The following is a 19,843-nucleotide window of genomic DNA, read 5'->3' as shown; positions in this document are numbered from 1 at the left end:
AACTTGACAGGAAACTCTGTTGGTCTCCAGGTCCATTTCACAATGCCATGTCCAGTGGAAGGTTGGCTGAGCAGGTCCAGGTTGCTGGACAGCTGGAATAGCAGTTTACACCAAAATAGGTGAAATTATACTTTCCTACAAAAACCCTTGAGGGATTCAAATACTGAACTGGTACACAATAAGGTTGTGTCTTAATGTTGTCTTGATATCCGTAGCCCACCACCCGGATGCTTCTCCCTGTCCCTCTGCATTTGATTTCCCAGGGAGAGGAGTAAGTTACTCCTGACGCATTTCTGAATGGCTTTGCCAGTGCTGCTGTGGAGTACATCCCTCCTGTACCTGCCTCCTTGGTGCAGGCGCACCCATAGCTGAAGCTCTAGAGCAGGTTTTTTTACAGCCAACCAGAAAAAGATCCACAGGATTGCTCCAGTTCAGCCAGTCACCCCCAGCAAATTTATTTCACATCTTCCCAGGCTTCAGAAAGGGGCTTAAGTGGGTTCAGTAATACCCAACTCCAAACCACTGCCTGTGACCGATTGCATCTTCTTTCACGATCTTCAGAGGAGTCCCTGACCATGTGTCCATCTTGCGTTAGATATTCATCCCCTTGTCGTTCTGCTCAGACATCATAATCTGTCTCTGAACTATCACACCTCAGTCCTGTCCCTCCTAAAGCCATCCTGTCTAACAGCCTTGTGTCCAGCCTTGCCATGAATGAAGAGCTCAGCCGTGCAGGGAAAGGAGGCCGTTTCCCTCCTGAACCCGTGGGAAGGGAGCTGAAAGGACCTACAAGCAGTTACCTCATCTGTCTCCTTCCGCCAAGACAAGCTCAGTTCTGCTTAAACTTTTCTTGATGAGTTTGATCTAATTTGTGCTGAAAACTTCCCACCACAGAGACACTGCACCTTCCCCAAGCATGTGGTTGCAATACTTTGCTCCTTCCCACTAGGATACTCTTCCTGCTGTTCAGCTTGGATCTTACTCGATGCTTTTTGAATTGTGTCCCAAGAGAGTGTGAACAAAACATTACTCCTTTCTTCTGTGCCATAGCCTCTTGCATACACCAATACCACCATGCCTCCCTTGAACTTCTCTCTTCCAGACTCAACCTCAGTGGTTTCCCACAGGTCTTGCTTTCAGACCACTCCTCCGGGGTCCACCGTGGCAGATGTGACTTTCCTTGGACCTCCCACCTCTCCAGCCTCCACTGGAGAGGGAGGGACCGTGGTGGCTCTCCGTTAGCTTTCTATGGAGACTTCCCACTAGTAGGTTGTGTTTTTTCTGGCTGAGCTGCCCCACATCCCCAAGCCCTACTGACACCAGCATGGACGGTCAGGGTTGGACACCCCAATCCAGGTCATTTTAAAGCATTCTCCTCTTGATATTTTCATACCAGTGGGTGAAACCACCCAGCCCCAATGCCTCGGAGCTTTTCTTTCTGTCTCTGGCAGAAAAATAAGAAAACAATAGGAAGAAAAGCTGCGTCAGAGCCAGGCAGATCGGAGTTAATCCTCCCTCAAAATGGATCCCGTCAGTGCCGGTGGTGTACGTGAGAATCGCCTCTCCTGCACCTTTGCTGGGTACTCTCCCCGGCACAATGCTTCACTTTGTGTTTCAGCACAGAAAGAAATGGTGAAGTTGCTAATAATGGCACTAAAAGAAAATATGCTACATCTGTTATGGATAGCAGTACAAAATTAGCTGATCACACCTCTGACACCCAAGATGTCTTCACTTAAAATACTCGTTGGCTTACTTTACATAATTTGCTGATTATATTTAAAAGAAATACAATTTTGCAATTACTGTTCTTTCTGGTGTGCTATCTATGCATCATTTTCTTTTTATGTTTATATATTTCTCCTTCATTAGTGCAGTCTGAAGGGTGATTAGATCCCTTCAAACATTTTACAGAGGTTAAACGTTGATTAAGATTTAATTATTACTGTAAATAGCTTGGAATGACATATGGTGCAAAAACCTGACATATGTGCATTTGAATAAATGAAGTGCTATTTCCCATGATGCTTCAGTAGCTGTTTAACAGCTTTGCTGAAGGGTTATGTTGCACCTCATGTTAAGATTGCTTTGATGTTATATTTTGTTGGGTTTTTGCAGCTGAAAGCTAAGAACAGTTTTTCCAGTTTTTAAAAACATTGAATATTTTAAATACCTAAATTGTTTTGCACAAATTTTTGCTAATTTGTCTAACTAGGTTAAACATTTTCAAAAGCATTTCGATTTTAACGTGGGTTCCTAGCATTGTGTCAGCAACAGCATCAATTCAATGTATAGGATTTCTAAAAGTCTGGTCTTGCAAGGTGCCCCATCCCAGTTGGGAGCGGGATCTTTGCTTGGTGTTGGATCCGGGAGCGCCATGGATCCCTCCCAGGGATGCAAAGGTTCGGAGTGATTTGAGAGCAAGGGGTAGAGCTTCATGTGAAGCCAGCAGAAGGAAAAAATTAGGAAAGGGCTGGAGATTTTATGGAGACAGAGAAAGGGGCAGGTGGATTTTAGCTGTGATCTATCCCTGTTGGAGGATACAGAGCCATGGTCCAGGAGCCGAGTGAGGGTTTGCTGTCCCCTCATGTCACCAGGCAGCCCTCGGCTTCACCTGGTCCCTATGGGTGCAAACTGCAGCTTTGGGGACTGGATTCCTTCTAGCACCATGCAAGGGGACCTCGGCTGTGGGAAAAGGAAGGGATGTCTCCTGGAAAACGACGGGTGGGATCCGTTTGATTCTTAGAGACACTCTATAATTCATTGAACATTGCAAGGCAGTGAGCGTGCATCATTTCATGTAATACAAGTCAATTCAAGTGGAGTTGTTTGGAGATTTGAGCAGAGTAGAGCACATTAAAATGACATGGAATAGGCATGATTGACATTGTAGTATTTACATATTATACTTTTCCACATTAATTTATTGATCGATTGAGCTCCTGCTGCAGCACAACACCACAGTACCGATTCTGATCTCTGATCTTGCCTCCTCTTTGATTTCACAGATTGAGACATCTCGGCTGGAGCCAGAAATTGCAATGGCCACTACCAGTAAGACTGTAGTCTACAATAAAGGATTGTAAGTGGAAGTGGACCATCTCAGCCCAGAAGATTTGGGGAGGGAAAGGGGGAAACTTAAGGTCCCGACTGGGAAAAAGAAAACATCAAGATAAAACAAATAATAGAGCTCAGCGATAGTAACGTATTACTGCTCCTGGCGAACTGGGAGTAAATTAACACTTGCAGAGAACTGACACCTCACACCAGTCAAATAGATTAATATTAAAAATTTTAAATTAGCAACAGGAGCAGCAACAAAAAAATCACGTTGAAACACTTTAGAGAACTAGCTAAAGAGGAATCTCAGAACTTAATAGCGCTGCATGGAGGGATGTTTAATGGTGTGTTTACGTGGTTATACCTAACTACATGAAAGCAGGCTTCACCAAGCAAATTTTATTTTTGATGCAAATTAAATCTCCACACTGATGCTGCACAAAAGTAATTCCATAGAGATCAACGGGTGCATGAATGTGAAGCGCTTGATAAGGTGTTTGATAAGTGTCCTGTATTGATTTCATGCCAATCCTGCCCCAGTGATCATGCGCAAAAGTAGCCTTCCATGGTTCAATGTGCAGTGCTCCATTAGCACAGCGAAGGACATAGCCTGTGTGCCCTTCTTCCCTCCCTCCTTCTTCTGCAGATGGTCCTGGCGGCATCCTGTCATTCACTGCACTTGCAAAGCTTAGTGCCACAGGAGCTTACCGCTGGGCATATCCACAAGGGCCCGGGTTTCAAGATACTGGAAAGCCAACATGCCCACATGTTGAGTAGGAAGGGATTGTACAATAAAACATATGATCGATCCGCTCTTCTTTGCACAGACGGGAAGGATGGAGTTTGTCCCACCTAACACAGACCCTCTAAAAGTAAGGTTGTTAATCTCAGCTGATTGGCTAAGCCATGCTTTACTAACCTAGTTGTCCAAGGACAGAATATGCTTAACTTTCGATCAGCCCTGAAGCGGTCAGGCAGTTGGACTAGATGATCATTGTAGGTCCCTTCCAACTGGAACTCTTCTCTTCTCTTCTCTTCTCTTCTCTTCTCTTCTCTTCTCTTCTCTTCTCTTCTCTTCTCTTCTCTTCTCTTCTCTTCTCTTCTCTTCTCTTCTCTTCTCTTCTCTTCTCTTCTCTTCTCTTCTCTTCTCTTCTCTCTTCTGTCCTCCTTCTCTTCCTCCTCCTCCTCCTCCTTCTCCTTTCTTCCTCTTCATCTTCATCTTCCTCTTCTTCTCTTGTCTGTTTTTGCCAGTGCTTTCAGCCAGCAAAGCCAACGTTGCCCAAAGCCTTGCTGCAGTGCAGAGGAGGATCACAAAGCAGAAACCAGTGGGCAGGACAGCTTCACCTGGCAGCCGTGCCAAGCTGATGGCTTCATGAGACTGCAACCTCAGAGGGATGAAGTGCCCTCTGGAGATAGCTGGCTGCCTGGCTGTCTCTTCAACTGCTCCACTTTGGGGTGTTTAAAGTGAGGCGGGGCACGTCCCCCCAGCGCTGCACTGAATCCTGCCCTTGCATGGGTTTGGGGCCATAATTTGGCTTTCTGGTATTTTGTACCCGAGAGTAAACCCCAGGTGACTCCCTGAGGGCCAGAGAAGTCAATGTGGATTTTTAACATAGTCACCAGCAGAAGACCATGCCAATAGTGAGCTCTGCCTCTGGGATCATTGTAGGGATGGAGCTGCGGTGGTGATAAACGCACAGGCTATCATCCTTCAGATGCCAGTTTGTTGGGGGGTTTGGGGAGGGTGGGGGGAGCGAGGGAAACCAAATTGCCACTGACACAGAATGTATTTGAAAGATTTATTGCAATGCTTGAAATTGGGAGGCCTGAGCCCTGCCGTGTGCTCCTCCACTGCTGACTGCTCGCACTCCCTACTGGAGTCAGACCTGTAGGAACTGGAGTTACGCAACGGTCAGGCCAGCTCAGGAAGACTGATTCTGTCCCCACACTGGTGTAAATCAGAAATAATTGCACAAAACAAATAAATTTTGCGGATTTACATGCCAGTGTGCAGGGGAGGAGAGGCCAGCTCTGGGCTCTCCACAGCTACTGTTGATGGGCCAGCTCCCGGTCACCGACACTGGTGGAAATGCAGAGTGGGTCCAGTTACACTCATGGAGCTATTCTGGATTTACACCAGGGTAAGGGACAGCTGGATTTCACCCAGTAGAGTTCTTCTAATGCACTAGATGAGATGAATGTATGCTCTGGAGGAAACAAAGCCACCCCATCTGCTCCAGGTGGGATTTGGAGAGGCTGCAGGGAGGTGGCGTCTGTCCTATGGACATTTTCATGGGCATCTGTCCCACGGGCAGCACAGTGCAGAATCAGGCCCCATATTTTGCCCTGGGAGTAACTCACTCCCCGCAGCATTGAAAGAGGGGGACAGCCTTCCAGCCCCAGGAAGCAGGGCGGGGATGCTGGCAATCCCCAAACAGCATCCTGCTGATGGGAACCACAGTGGTGAGTCTTTGGAGAGTCAGCTGGGATGAGCTGTGTGCCTGGAAAGGGCCCTTTCCATTGCTGCAGGGGGTGGGAGGAGGTGAGGACCACTGTCAGGTGCTGAGGGTACAGGTACCCCTTGCACACACATGCACATGTGTGTGCAGCAGGGAGAGAGCTACTCTGAGTCTCAGACTTCAATTTACAGCTCCGCTGAGCCTGCAGAAGTTAGAAGCCAAGCCGCATCATGTTGCACGGAGGCACAACTTGCATTCTTCCTCCTCCTGAATGGAAATGCGAGGCTGAGACAGAAACAGCCTCTTGTGTTGACAGGGAGAAGCCTCCTGGCTCCGGTGCCTGTCTGGGTGGATCATTTCCCCTTCCCCAGTGGGTTTTGTTGCTGCCTGAACCATTCTGCTGCAAGCTTGTTCATCCCAGGCTCTGATTTTTGGGGGTGGGGGAGTGGGGAGGGAGAAGCGATGGAGACTGCACTTTGCTGTGAGGTTTCAGAGAGGTGGAGGAGGGAGGGAGACCCTGATTTGGTTTTGCATCATGATCACCAGTCAAAGATTTTGGTGGCTGTGAGCTCCAGCTACCTGCAGGGCCCACAGATGGAGCGAGGAATTTGCAGTGGGGGAGAGGGGTCGGGGTTTTGCCTGCTATGGTTCTTTAGGAGACACCCAAGGAAAAGCATGGATTGAGCAAGTTCTGCCTCGGGAAGGAGCCAGTTCCGAATTTTCTCTATGATGGGGAGCAAGTATGGATGTTTTCCCTACACACACATCACCTGCAGAGTTCCAGCTGCACCAGCTGTTAATTGGCAGGGGGTGCTCATCGTGTTAATCCAGTGATGCTTAATAAGGACTGCACTGGTTTGGAGGAGGATAGATTTAGGGCTTATTAAGCCACACGGCTCCTGTGACTCATGAGGGCCTGATCCTGCTTGAGGGGGTGAGGACCAGCTTGAGGGATGTCAGAGGAACTGCGCTGCGAGATTATGGCTCGGCTCAAAAGCAGCTGCACAGTCGAACAAATGACAATCAAACAGTCTAAATGAGTCTGGATTTATCATCTTCCCGTACAAACCCCGTCAAACTTGTTTCACTGTATGTGTCATGAAAATGGGTCTCAGTCAACTCGGCAGAGTTTGTGCTGAGAAATAAATACATCCCAGGGTCCTGAGTCAGGCGTTTTCTGGTGTTTATGTCTAAGAGCCGGAGCAGGCAGCCCATCACAGCCTCTGGCAGGCTGGCAACAGCGTTTGCTCTCAGATTTTGTTCAAATGCAACTCAGAATGTTGTGCCCCATACCCAAAGCGCTGGGAAGATGCTCCTGCTTGGAGCTGGGAAGGGAGAGCCACCACCGCATGGGGTTCAGTTCCCTTTTCTCACCTCTTCTGGGAGCATCTGCAGGTCTTGCCTTGCGAGTTGGCACTTGCAATCAGTGATACCCATGAAGCTGGGGACCTGAGGACTTGACCTCGCATCTCCCAAAACCACATGCATCCTCTGCCTCTGGACAGTCAGGATGGTGCAGACCCATCTCTTGCTGCCCTTCCCCTCGCTGTCCCCTGGCTTGGTGGTGAGTGGGACAAGGTGCATGCATGAAGAGCACATTTTGGTGGCCCCATGGTCCCAAACTCTTGGGCACCACGAGACCACGGTGTCCCCATGCTGGGACGCTGAAGCTGCCTGATGCAGTTCAGCTTTGGAGCCACCACCATCCCAACGCAAGTGGGTGTCAAGATGCATTTTTATTGAAAAGCAGCAGAATGGCTCAGCAGACACCGACCTGACCCTTATGGATCTTAAAAGACCATTTTGCTAGCAGGGGGCTCATGGTTGGGCTCCCTCGTGCAGCGGTTCCAGCACTGGCTGGGCACAGTTGCTGCCGTTCGTGGTGGGACCGCCAGTGAGCACCTAAATACCATGTTCAACTCTTCTATGTTAGAAATGAAAAACATGGAGCTGGGAGAGCGGCAGCACATTAGTTCTGTTTATTAGGACAGCAAGTTGTGCCAGAAAAGACTACACACAACAGCTAATGATAACATTATGCACATTCACTTAATAACTAATTAATCTCTTAGACTTTCCTAATGTACAAAAAGGAGCCTTCGGTTTGCAAGAACAACCCAACCATTTGCATTTCTTATTTCCTATAATTGGGGAAGTGGAAGAAACGGAGAGCAAAAAACCCACCACACATATCAAGTTGTTCACCTTGGCAGATAATAATAATGAGATGATCATCTCCTGTAGTATTTAATTAGAAATGTCGCAGTTAATTGATTTCTTGGATATGTTAATTAAGAAATAATGAGGACCAGGTTGCAGCAAAAGGTGCCAGCGAGAAGTTTGGAGTCTCTCCTGGAAGATGTGTCTGTTGGCTGCTCCCTGAGCCGGCCGGGGGACAACCAGGGGACAACCTGGGGGTTGTGTCACCCACGTCCCAGACTCACCTTTCAGCTTGGGCACAGCTCAGCTCCTTCCGTTTTTGCTTATTGCTTATTTTTCTGCTCCACATTCCTGTGTGTGGCTGGGCGCGGGCAGATGCCCAGCTCCTGGCAGGACGGGCAGCAGGTCACCCTGTTTGCTGCCCATCCCAGCGCTGCGCATCGTTGGGATGCAGGATGAGCCACCAGATGCTGGACCCTGCTGCCCTGGGACAAGCGACACTGGTAGATCTCAGGGTTGTACCAATGCCACATAGATGAGAGATGTAGGTGTCCCCTCCACTTCGATTGGCTCCTCTCAAAGGGCTGTGATGGAGATCCGGAGCCTGGGATGCCCTTCAGCTACACAGGGGGAACACAGGGGCTGCCGACATGTTGCGGTGGGACCCTGAGAGCCTTTGAGCAAAGTTTTTTAGGCTACAAAGAAGCCCACCTGAGAAGCTGGCCTGGCTCTGAGGGTGTTCCCAGTGTCAGGTGTGGAGGCCTGAAGTGGTCCTGGTGGTGCAGATGCCCCCCAGCCCTGGGTATCTCCAGGGGGTCGCTTTAGGCAACGTCCACTTTTGGCTTTTTTTCCCCTTTTCTATGGCTTATTCTGCACCCAGCACCCTCAGCCGCCCCTCCTCACGCCATCACCCTCCGGCACCCAGTCCGAATGCACCTTATAACTGCGCCAATGGCAAGTCCCTGGGGACGCGGCGAGGGGGTCACCTGCCAGCACCCGCATGTCTTCCAGCGGCCAGTGTCCCTCGGCCGCCCTCGGGCACCTGCCCTGTGCACCGGCTCTTTTTAACCTTCTCAGTAGAGTTACTGACCACGACACTCTGTGTAACGCTCAGACCTGTCTGGAATAAAAAAGTTTGAAGAGGTGGCGGTGTGGCTCAGCCTCCCTGCGAGCGGTGGGTGGGAAGGGTGGGAAGGGTGTTGGGGTTCAAGGGGTTTCTCTGAAAAGTCCCAGTTTTCACGGGCTAGTTGTACTGGGGAGGGGCTGCTTGCAGAGGGGGCTTTCCCAGCAGTGTGGAGGCGTGGGGAGGGGGCTTTCCTGACAGCAGGAATTATTACATTTTTGTGTGTGTATATATATAAAATATATATTATATACAATTATGATCTATTTTTTATAGCAAAATGTACAATGTATAAATATACACTATAAAATATGTAATTATATATAATGATATATAATATACGTTATAAAATATGGTGTATATACGCATTAGATACACATGTGTGTATATATTGTGTATATATACTATTAAAATACGTAATATATAAAATACACATTATAAAATACAATATATACACATTAGATACACGTGTGTGTATATATACTATTAAAATATATAATACACAGAATATACATTATAAAATACATGTACACGTGTGTATAGTGTGTAAATATTCTATTAAAATATACATTATAAAATATAATGTATATACACATGTGTATATATTGTATGCATGTGTGTGTGAATATGTGTATATATATGGTATATCATATATAATTATTATATTCGTGTGTATATAATTTTTACATATATAAAAAAATTATTTTAAGTGTCCTTCCTCCTAAACTTCAGTGAGACATGGGAAGGACACCCCCAACCTTTGTCCCCTGAGCTCCCCCGCCAGGTCCCTCATTGCTGGGGGGCCCCAGGCTTGCCCAGGGACTGCAGGGGTCCCCTTGCCAGTCTCAGGGGGTGTCTGGGGGGGTTATTCCGGGGGCAGCAGGGGGGAAGCAGAGCTGTTTGGAACCTCTCCCCGACATTCAATCCCCGGCACAGGTGTGAGGCTGCCGGCCCCAGAGCCGCCGCATACCTCTCATACCTGCAGCCACCCCGGCGGCCCCGCTCCACTGGGGACCCCCGAGGGAGACCCCCATCCTTGTACACCCGACGCCCACCACCATGGGGCCACCAAGCCCTCCTGGCTCCATTGCTGCTCCCCAGTGACACCCAGTCCTGTCATGTCCCCCCCTGCAAGGACACCAGCATCCCCATGGCCGTTTTGACAAGTGATGGGAGAAGGGGACGGTCCCCTTGTGTGTGTCCCCTCCACCAAGGCAACCAGACAGGTTTTCAGCGCATCTTGCTTTTTATTACCACGCAGTAACACACACTACAGCTGCTGACTACCTACAACAGGGAACACACGCACACAGGCACAAAAATAAAAGAATAAATTAAAATAAAACTGTTAAAAAAATAATAAACCAACAACAAAACAATGGAGAAAAGGAGGGTGGTGAAAAAAAAAAAAGGTGAAAAATAAAAATAAAAAGGCAAATGAAAAAAGGGGTTGGGTACATTGAGCTTCTAGGTAGGACGTTTTTATTTGATCTCATGGCTGACGGACGGCTTCCAGCGCGGAGGAGGATGCGCGGTCACGTCCCGGGGCCTCGGGCGCCTTGGCAGCCTCCTCTTCCTCCTCGGCTCGGCGGCGGGAGCTTCCCGAAAAGCACCTCCGAGGGATGCCCCGGGCGGCAGGGGGGGACGGGGTGTGGGTCCCCGGTCAGGCCGGGCGCCCCGGAGGAAAGGCAGCGGGCGGCGGCAGCGGCTTCGGCGGCGTCCCTAGAGTTTGTTTGGTGATGCCGCCTGTGTCCCCCCTTCCTCCCCCGGGTTCCTCTCCATGGTGGCAGCACCAGGAGCCTGTCCCTGCCTTAGTCGTTGGAGGTGACGTCGATGTCTTCTCCGCTCGACTGCTTGGTGGCGAGGCGCCATCGGTTGATGTGGTGGGAACCTTTCTTCTTCTGATCCGAGTCGGGTCCTTCCTCCTCCAGCTTCTGCCGTTTGTATTTCGTCCGCCGGTTCTGGAACCACACTTTCACCTGGGGGAGAGGGAAAAGGAGAGACGGGCGCTCGGGGGGGGTCCTGGCACAGCTGGCCCCGGCAAGGCTCAGTGCTGCAACCAGACAGCGTACTCAGCTTTCCTCAGAGACTGGCAAAAAAGAAGTCCCCATCCCTCCAGGAGCGCTCCCACAGCCACTCTGTGCTGCCTCAGTTTCCCCTCTGCAAGGTGTGACAAGGCGGGGGACAACGCAGTGGGTTGCAGGATGCTGACGCTTCCCATCTCTGCTTTGCTGCATGTCCCGGCCTTGGAGAAGCCCAGGACGAGTGAAGGACACTCAATCACACCTCAGACAGGGGGCCAGCAGGCAGGCGGATCCCTCCTTACAGCACCGCAACCCTGTGCCCATCACCCTGGTGTCTGGGCTGCGCCCCAATCGGCACAGCATGGTGGGAGCAGCTAAACCCAGCCCCGTGTATTTTGGTTACTGGTGTTAGGATGCCACGGGCACAGCGGCCATGGCTCCAATGACCATGTGAGATGACAAGCAGAGCCATCCACAGCGAGGACCCATGTCCCAGGGCCAGGGTGGCATCATTAGGCTCCGGCTGGACTCTTATGTAACCAGGGAACTAATTATAGATAGATTATAATTACAATTATAGATACTTAATTTACCACATTTAGGTTTCAGGAAACCTTTTCCACCATGATGGTGGTCAAACACTGTCCCAGGAGCCCAGAGAAGCAGCAGGGTCTCCATCCTTGGAGATAACACCCCCCTCACCCCCTCAAGGCCCCGAGAACCCTACTAGGACCCCCGCACACCCTTGGTCCCAGCGCCAGGAGCATGGCCTGTGGTGCAGGCTGGATATGGCAGTCGGTTTAGGATGCTGAGTGCACCCACTAAGTTGTTGGTGGTGGATGCTGCGGGCACCCATGTGGCTGGCAATGCAGGATGCCGTGCAGGCAGGGATGCGGGATGCTGCAGCAGGGATGCGGGATGCCAGAGGCAGCAGTGCAGGATGCTGCAGCCAGGGATGTGGGTTGCTGCACCTGGGGATGCAGGATGCTGCAGGCAGCAGTGTGGGATACTGCAGCTGGGGATGAGGTATATGGGATGCCAGGGATGTGGGATGCTGCAGGCAGGAACGCAGGATGCTGCCCAGCTTCCCAGGCCCCGCAGGACACTAGGTGCCGCTGCTTGGCCGCTGCTGCCTGCCCAGCCCAGGCCAGGCTGAAGCCTTTACCCACTTGCAGGTGACGTGCTGCCACACCTCATCCCCCGGGACCCTCACCCCCTTTCCCCCTTCTCCTTCAGCACTAATTGCAGGCAAGGCTTGCTTTCCGCTCTGGAGCCCTTCGCAGCGAGGCGAAGGCCAGTGTTCACACCTCTCTGCATTCCCCAGGTGAGCAAAGCCCTTGCAGGGTGCCATGCAGCCAGCGCCATACAAGCCTTTGACTTTAAGGCATGCTTAGTCTATTGAAACAGCTGCTTTATGGCACCAGTATATATTATAAACCACCCCCCTTCCCTGCCCTAGACTCAAACCATTTGCTTTCCTAGCTTTGGGGCATTTCTGGAACAATACTGAGCTGGCGCCTTTCATTCAATGACTGCAAAGTACTTTGCAAACTTTAATTAAAGCTCTCAGCCCTCTGGGAGCAGGGAAGTTGCCTTATCCCTAAATTATAGAAGGGGAAACTAAGGCATAAAGCAATTAAGATGCTTGAGTGAGGCTGTGTGGAAATGAGGGGTGGGTGTGAAGCGACTCTCCCCGGCTCTGTTCAGCTCTAAGAAACCCAGCCGGGTATGGCCATCTCCTGCGGGATGAGGCTCCTCTGCGATTCCCAACTGTCTCAGCTGCAGGAATGGGGATGTTTCCAGGCTGGATGGGCTCCCTGACCCCTCGGATACCATATCCCTTGCTCCAACAGGCCAGAAGCCACAATGAGAGTAGTGTGAGAACCTCACAGTGGGCAACTAGGGGATAAGCTGCCCCCTACGATGCCTCATCCTGACTCCGGGAGTAATTGGTTTAAACCCTCAAGGCCAGGGGTTTTATCCCTTCCCAAACCTTCGCCGCATTAACCTTTGTCATGCCGGGTGTTTGTGCATCCAACCGGTGTGATGCTCCCTGGGTCCCAGCCCAGCCACTCCCCGGGGCTAGCTCTGGCCTCCAAGGGTCACTGCCATCCCCATGTTCCTGCTGTGGGATGGGGATGGTCCCTGGATGGCTCCTGCACCCTGGTCCTGCCTCTCTACACAGCTCCCATCCACTGCTTTGCCTGTACACAGGACGTACTCCCACCCGTGCAACACCCTGCAGGCCACCGTGGAAATTGCGCTCTGCTTTGGGGGTGCTGACAGCACCTAGAGAATCAGCTCTGGCTGAAAGGTGACATTGCCATCACCAAGCTGAGGACAGCTAAACTACAGTGGCTTCATGTGCAGCTCCTCCGGACGATGACCCAAACCCTGCTGAAGGCCGAGAGCACAGGGATGGGTCTGGATGGCGACCGAGAGGGACCAGTCCCACCATCACCTGGAACCAGATATGGTGACAGCACCTGTGCCGTGCTGTCACTCAAATTTGCCACCACCTCGAAAGGCAGCAGAGCTCCCCAGGCGTCAGCACTGCACCCTTATCTATGCCTGCAGTCCCAGCCAGGACTTTTCTTCTAAAAACACCCCAAAACTTTTAAAAGCTTGGTTTTGGGGACAGTCCCTGGAGTGGGGATCACTGCCAGCACTGGGCTTTGCAGCGGGGCCACACTCCAGCTGTATCTGGGGCACGCATCTTTGTCGTCCGTGACTCCCAGGCATTCAATCGGTTAATTATTACCTCTCCCACACGCATGACACTGGGAGGGGATGCTGGGCTATACCCTATATGTGCCTCCATAATCACCCCAAAGCTGGGAGGGGGTGCTGCGCTATATGGTGCCTCCATAACCACCCCAAACCTCCCGCTGGCAGGAGCCAGGGTGAGGCCTTTGCTTTGGGAAAGTGGATGAGACCCCTGGTTGGGTTCGCACCATGTCCTGCCCGGGATGGAGAGGTTCTGCTGGGAGATCCAGGCTGTGTCATGCAAAATTAACTCAGCGAAATTATTTCCCAGCCCAGCACGCTCCCCTGGGAGGTGAAGCGACCTGACGCCACTGGTGATGGGCTCAGCAGTGTGACCACCCGTGACGCCCAGCCCAGCACGACCTCAGCACGCAGCATGATACCCCCACCTCCTCCTCACTCCCCACCTACCCAGTACACGCATCCCAGCCCCGGCACGCCATCCCCAGCACACCCACACTGCCTGGCACCCCCGCAGCACGCCGACCGCCAGGCTTATGCCGCCACCCAGCTCACGCACGTGTGTCCCTGCCAGTCATCCCATCACACACAAACCCCATGGATGGCTCCCCTGGCGCAGACCACCCCACATGCCCCCGCCAAGCCCTCCCTACATGTGCTCCAGCCTCATCCCATTTACCCAACGCTTGTGTTTGCTTTGGGACCGTGTCACTGCTTTTTTTCCCCAATCCTTTTTTTTTGTTGTTGTTGTTGCCTGGGCCTGTCTTGTCGCAGACTAATGCACCTCCTTGGTAGGTGAAAGGATGGGAAGGGGTTAAACACCTCCACCTTTCCCCACCCTATATCCCAAGGCACTTCCTGATGCTGGGCAGGTACCTGTACCCTTTTCACCTTCCCCCTGGGCTGCTCCAGGTGTTGCTCCCTGGCCAGAGACCCCAAGCGGGCACAGCCCAAAGGGAAAAGCTCCCTTTTCCAGTGGGAGAAGTGGCTGGGAAATAGGTCCAAGCAAAGCTGTAACCAGCAGCCCCTTCTAGGAGCAGCTAAACCTCCTCTAAAATAATAAAACACACCCACCTGTGGGGTTGGACATGGGGCTGAGTGTCTGCACCCAGTGAAAACATGCCTGTGTCACCCAGTGTCACACTGGAGATGTGTGTCACGGGTGGTTTTCAACGGGAGGTTTGTGTGCGTGTAGGATTCATCACTGGGTATGTAATAGTAATAATAATGATGCCTGGGTTTGGTACAGCCACAGCCAGGCTGGCTCTCTCACCCTGCCAGTCCCAGTACTTTGATGCCCATCCCGTATCACAGCCCTCTGCATGTTATTTCTCTCCGGGTAATTAAAAGAAGATTTTGAGAAAATATTATTTTCCTAAAGCCACAAAACTGAAAAGGAAAAAGCCACCCTGCAGATGCCCCCCTGCAAACCACTGCTGCTGCCAGTCCCAGCCTGATGCTCTTTCCCCGCCCGCAGTGCCCGCCTGGAGCCGAGCGGCTGCAGCAGTTTTCCAAAACCATGGAAATATCATACTACAAATTATGCTGCAGGGCATAAAAAAATAATACATATATATATTTATCTTTATTGCCTCTTTCCGTTTCTAAATCTTCACCCGGATTTAGGGATGGATGCCTCTGCTTTTTCCCCAATAAATTGCATTACTGCATTTAGGCTCTGGGCCATGATGCAAAATCCAAGGGACTTGCTGAGCTCCCCTCGGGCATCCCACAGCTGCCCTTTCCGCCTAGACAAGTTGCTGTTTGTTCTTTGACCTCTGGGGTTTTTGTTGGGTTTTTTTTTTGGTTTTGGTTTTGGTTTTTTTTTTTTTAATTATTTCCCTTTAACATCATTTTCAGCCCGGAGCAGTGACAGAAGCAGCAAGGGAAGGACCCGAGCCGGGTTACCAGCTACTGCTGTGCCCTGTGAGCTGCGGGGCTGGGGGGTCAGGATAGCGTCAGGATACAAACAGCCTCTGGATTTTGTGGGCTTGGTGCATCCTCCCCGATATCTGCACCTGTGGTTTCCCGCTGTCCCCATGACAGTGACATTTTCCTCCTGGTAACTTCCCTCTCACTGTGATGCATTTGGAGGTTTTGCTTGGCAGAGCCTGGGTGAGGATGAGCCAGGCGGGTACTGGGAACACCCACGGCTCCAGCTTTATTTTGCAATTAAATTAAAGGATAAAAATTAAATTAATCCAGAATATAGGCCAAACTACCTTGCCAGAATTTGGATAAAACTTCCTCCATCAATGCAGTTACTGAACATCACGGGAAACAGCATACTTTTTCCTGGAACATTTGGGAATAGCTGCTCGCCAGGACACCAGACTTGCACACAGAGCGATGCTCAGCCCTGACTCCCCTGTTTTCCCCCAGCACTATATGCTTTTCCATTTCCTTTCATCCCTACGATTCTCCCGGGTCTCATTATATCTAAACGCCTGTGAAATGTGCTTTCTAAAATCAGAAAGTTGCAGCTGAAATCAGTGCCCTTCGGCTAGCACCCAGCTTTGCACCCATCCTGACTTTCAGGCACGGTGGTGTTTGCGTACAGAACCAAAGCCGCACAACCGAGGTGCATTTTTGCAGCTCTCCAGGGAAGGTTAGCATCCTGCTGCTCCTTTCTGTTGGTTTTTTTTTTTTTTTTTTTAACTGGATTTTAGAAATTGTATTTTTCTCTCGGGGAAAAACACCCCAAGCAAGCAAGAAATGACAGCGGAAAACCGCCCCGGAGAGTGGCATGATGTGGGACCTGCATTCCCAGCCTCCAGCCCTGCCAAGGACGCTGGAAGAAGTGAACGCTGAGGGAAAAAAAAAAAACCTAGCCCACGGTTTGGCCACAGCTTCCATGTGGGATTCCTGGACAAACCCGGCTGGGATTTTTGTGGCATCAGCCTGAGCCTTGCGTGGGTTTGGCCCCGTCCCTGCTGCCCGATGCACCGGCAGTGGGAGGGGCAGCTGGGGGGCAGCCGGGGGTACCGGGGGTACCTGTGTCTCGGAGAGGCTGAGGCTGCTGGCCAGCTGCTTGCGCTCGGCGCCCACCACGTAGTGGTTCTTCTCGAAGGCCCGCTCCAGCCGCAGGAGCTGCGACGGCGAGAAGGCAGTGCGGATGCGCTTGGGTTTGCGGGCGAAGGGGCCGTGGAGCAGCAGGCTCTCCTGGGACACCTCGCTCCCTGCGGACAGACAGCCAGGTCAGGGGCCCACACCCCCCCCAGCTGCCCCGCTGTGGGACCAGGGGGGTTTGCTGGGGACACCCTCTTGCCCTGCGACATGGGAAGGAATGGATGAGGGGGTGTTGCGGGTCTCTGGGCACCTTCCCCGCCCCAAGATTGCAGCATTCACACCGTTGCTGCCTCCCCGCTGCCCCCCGTGCTATGGCGGGGCTGGGGCTGGACACTGGGGCAGCAGGAGAGTAAGAAGACAGAGGGAGAAGGGATGGAATGAGAAGAGCAGGAGAAAGAGGAAAGAAAGAGAGGGAGAAGGCAGGAGGCAGAGGAAAAACAGAGAAAAAGCATTTTAAAAAGAGAAAGCCTAATAAAGTGACGGGGGGTGGGGAAGAGAAAGCGTGAAGCAAGAAAGAAAAAAGTAAGCTAGAAAGGCAAGAAGGAAAAGAAAGAGTGGAAGGGAGAAGTAAAGAAAGAGAGAAAGAAAGTGGGAAAGCCTGAAAGAAAAAGAAGTAAAGAAAGAGAAAGAGAGAAGGAAAGCGAGGGAAAGAAGGCAAGAAAGGGAAGAGAAGGAAAGGAAGATGGAAAGAAGAAAAGATGGAAAGGAGAGACGTAGAGAAAGAGGCATGAAAAGAAGAAAAGAAAAAAGAGAAGGAAAGAAAGGAAAGAGAGAAAGCAAAGGTAGAAAGGAAGGAACGAACGAAAAATAACTTGAGGAATGGGCAGGCAAGTGAGACGGGCGGCGCCGGGGCCGGGAGCGGCGGGGCCGGTGGAAGTGGCGGCAGCGCGGGCCGGGGCCGCTCCCGGGCAGCACCGGGGGGTCGTGGCAGGGGCCGGGCCGGAGCCGTGTCCCCGCGGGCTTGTGCCCCCGGGCGCCGCCGGCAGCGGCCGCCGGAGCCAGGCGGGGGGTTATTGCCGAGCAGATAACCCTAATCGGGGCTGTGCGGTCCCCGGGACCCCCGGGCATAGTGCGGGGACAGCGAGCGGACCGGCGTGCTGGGGAGAGGAGAGGAGAGGAGAGGAGAGGAGAGGAGAGGAGAGGAGAGGAGAGGAGAGGAGAGGAGAGGAGAGGAGAGGAGAGGAGAGGAGAGGAGAGGAGAGGAGAGGAGAGGAGAGGAGAGGAGAGGAGAGGAGAGGAGAGGAGAGGAGAGGAGAGGAGAGGAGAGGAAAGCAGAGGAAAGGAAAGGAAAGGAAAGGAAAGGAAAGGAAAGGAAAGGAAAGGAAAGGAAAGGAAAGGAAAGGAAAGGAAAGGAAAGGAAAAAGGGACAGGACACAGACAGAAAGGGAAAGGAAGAGGAAAATAAGAAAGGAAGATACAGAAAAGGAGAGAACGAAAAGAAAGGTAAAGGCAAGAGACAGAGATAGAACAAGAAGAGAACAAGAAAGCAAGAAAGATTAAGAAAGAAAGGAAAGAAAGAAGGCAAGAAAAAGACGGACTAGAGAGAAACGCCAGGAAATCCAACAAAATCTCGCTGCGCAGCCGAGATCCGCCGCAACCTTCCCCTTCGTTCCCGAGAAAGAGAAACCCAAACTCCGGCAGCCGTGGGGCTGCGCAGGGAGGCGGCAGCGCCGGTCCTGGCCCCGGGACCTCCCCGGGACCCCTCTCCAGGCCCCCCGCCCACGGGCAGCGGCTCTTCCCGGCCCCGGCCCCGCGGGGCAGCCGCACGCCGGCTGCGGGGATGCGGCGGCGGGAGCGCAGCGCCTGTGCAATGCGCTCAGCACCGCCTGGGTAATGCGCTCAGCACCGGGTGTGTAAACACATTGGCACCGGGTGTGCAAACGCATCGGCACCTGCCGTGCGAACAGATCGGCACTGAGCACCGGGTGTGCAAACGCACCGAGCACCGATGTGTGCAAACGCGTCGGTAGCGGCCGTGCAAAAGCCCGGAGCACCGGTGTGCAGACGCCCGGAGCACCGGCTGGGCGTGCAGGCACCGCAGCAACAGGTTTTGCCTCCGGGTCCTGCTCGGTGTCCCCGGATAACGGGCCCCGCGGCGGGGGGACGCGGCCGCTCGCCGCCCGCCGCAGCATCCCCCGCCCCGCGCCCGCCGCCGGCCTGCGCTGCCCCGCCGCTCACCTTGGAAGCGATGCCCGAAGAAGCGGTTCCGCAGCACCCAAGGGTAGAAGTTGAGCGGGTCGCGGTGCTGCGGGCCGAAGAAGGAGTGGGGGTGCGGCAGCGCCGAGCCCCCCAGCTGGTGGGGCCCGACGGGCAGCGCCGGGTGCCCCACTGCCTCGGGGAAGACGAGCTCGGCGCTGCCGTAGAGGGCCCGGCCGGCGGCAGCGCCCTGGAAGCCGGGGGCGAAGGCGGCGGCGTCGGTAGCGGGGCCGGGGTAGCCGAGAGCGGCGGGGCGCGGGGGGGTCCTCGGGGCTGAGGTGGGTGTCCTTGCCCACCAGAGACTCGATGGTGAAGCAGCGCTTCGCAGACGGCTGGAACATGGTTTGAGCCGGGCGGGGACGGGGGGGGCCGGAGTGGGGCTGTTCCTCCGGGTGCGCGTGTGTGTGTGTGCGTGTGCAAGAAACCTCCCCCTGGGCAGCGCGCACACACACACACACACACACACCGAGCCACGCACACCCAGCCACGCACACACCCCGCCGCCCACCCGCGGGCGCCCACGCACCCGCAAGCCCCGGGCAGCCGGTACAAATACGGCCGGTACCTGGCGGGGCCCCGGGGGAGGGGGCGGCCTCACCTGCTCGGCCGGGGGAAGGCAGGGCAGGCAGGGCAGGGGCAGGGGAGGCAGGGGCAGGGGAGGCAGGGGCAAGGGAGGCAGGGCAGGCAGGGGAAGGGGCGGCAGAAGCAAGGGAAGGGGCAGGGGGAGGCAGAGAGCGCCCGAAAAACTGGACTGGAGCCGCTCCCGCAGGCGCACCGCGAAGTTGTGGGAGAGGGGCTCCGGCTGCGGGGTGTTTTTTCCTTCTTCTTTAAAAAAAAAATAAATAAAATATCTTTAAAAAAAAAAAATCCTCTTTTTCTCTCCCCCCCCCCCCCTTTTATTTTTTTCGCTTTTTAAATAAAAATACCCGCAGCGGCGGTTTGTAACTCCGCGGCTCGGAGAGCTGCCGGCCGGTGGGAGGGAGGGGAGGTGAAGCCCTCCCCCGCGGCTCCCCGCCTCCCGCGCA

At 53.1% G+C, this 19,843-nt stretch overlaps 2 protein-coding genes across 2 annotated transcripts in view; one reads left to right on the top strand and one right to left on the bottom strand.

Moving 5' to 3' along the window:
* Positions 1–8,823, top strand: part of SFXN5 (sideroflexin 5) — a 109,187-nt gene extending 100,364 nt beyond the window's left edge. Inside the window, exon 13 of the mRNA XM_055797140.1 lies at positions 3,009–8,823. Coding sequence (XP_055653115.1) covers positions 3,009–3,086 — 78 coding nt within the window. The 3' untranslated portion in view covers positions 3,087–8,823. The remainder of the gene's footprint in view (positions 1–3,008) is intronic.
* Positions 8,824–10,483: 1,660 nt separating this feature from the next.
* EMX1 (empty spiracles homeobox 1) lies at positions 10,484–19,159 on the bottom strand. The gene is given in 4 exon segments (XM_055797698.1): positions 10,484–10,781; positions 16,548–16,732; positions 18,801–19,102; positions 19,104–19,159. Coding segments are annotated over 4 exon segments (711 nt in total). The 3' UTR covers positions 10,484–10,613.
* Between the last annotated feature and the right edge of the window lie 684 nt (positions 19,160–19,843).

This window comes from Falco peregrinus, chromosome 2 (genome assembly GCF_023634155.1).
Source record: "Falco peregrinus isolate bFalPer1 chromosome 2, bFalPer1.pri, whole genome shotgun sequence".
NCBI classification, from domain to species: Eukaryota; Metazoa; Chordata; class Aves; order Falconiformes; family Falconidae; genus Falco; species Falco peregrinus.
Note: the sequence above shows the minus strand (reverse complement) of the source record. Positions and strands in the feature narration are given on the sequence as shown.